This window comes from Eimeria mitis, genomic scaffold (genome assembly GCF_000499745.2).
Source record: "Eimeria mitis Houghton genomic scaffold, Emh_scaff3427, whole genome shotgun sequence".
Classification (NCBI taxonomy): Eukaryota; Apicomplexa; class Conoidasida; order Eucoccidiorida; family Eimeriidae; genus Eimeria; species Eimeria mitis.
This window is the reverse complement of record NW_013571770.1, coordinates 3848-4795: the sequence shown is the minus strand read 5'-3', so window position 1 is coordinate 4795 and position 948 is coordinate 3848. Positions and strand designations below refer to the sequence as shown.

The 948-nt window shown below is 52.5% G+C and overlaps 1 protein-coding gene across 1 annotated transcript in view; it reads left to right on the top strand.

Annotated features, from left to right (window-relative positions):
* Positions 1-308: 308 nt before the first annotated feature.
* The window catches only part of EMH_0065930 (uncharacterized protein), a gene marked incomplete at both ends in the record, with an annotated part of 2871 nt that continues 2231 nt past the window's right edge, over positions 309-948 (top strand). Inside the window, one exon of the mRNA XM_013498451.1 lies at positions 309-948. Coding sequence (XP_013353905.1) covers positions 309-948 — 640 coding nt within the window.

Below are 948 nucleotides of genomic sequence, written 5' to 3'. Positions count from 1 at the left end.
GCTCAGATGCGCTGCCCCGCTAGGGTTCAGCGGCTCGCATACGGAAGAGCAGTCAAGCAAGCTGATCTCAAGTGGAAACAGACCCTGAAATGCGACACGGCCTCTAAATGTATGGCTTGCTGCCACCTTCTGCAAGTGTGATTCCTCCTGTGCAAGTTTCCCGTTTGCAACTGCGGTTTGCAGCACTTTCCTACATTAACAAGTTAGAAGTATCTGCTTGCTCAACTTTAAGGAGCATCGATATCGAGACCATCTAGGGCTTAGAGTAACTCGTCCACTAGACGTATATCTCGTTGCTTTAAGGGAGAATGCCAAGAGCGCCCAGCCCCCTCACCAGTGAACCCCTTCCTTATGGACACCCTTCGTCCACGAAAGATTTTCTCGACTCCAGCACAGCGGCGCAATCCGTTTCCATTCCGCCCGTTAATTCCAATGGATATGACATAAGCAAGCAGATGGGGGGGAATGGCTGTTACCCTGGTGGAGCAAATGGCAATCCTTGCCGTGCAGTTCACAATGGTGCCAGTGGTTCCCAGAACCCGCCAGGGTTCAGCGCCAGGCAAGGTGTCGCGAAACCATTACAAAACGTTCCTAACGTGGATAAACTGGATACATGCTTGGCCCGCCCGAGTGCTCCCCATAACAACGAGGAGCAGCAGCCAAGCACACAAATGATAGCATCGGTGGGCACTTGCAGTGTTCCAGTAGCTATTGCGCGGGCACCACCACACGGATCCACCCCTCGTGTGGCTCCACTTTTAATTTTGCCCCCTGAGGATAAGCTACCCAGTTCAGCAGTCGCAACTTCTCCGGATTTCAAGAGGCGGTATTCTGCAGTGCATACTGAGGAAGTGCAGACGGAGAATGCGGAAGCATCTTCTGGAGCCTCAAAGAAACACAAACTGGAGTTGACCCACAAGCCAGCAGTTGGCTTGCAGTGTTCTTGTG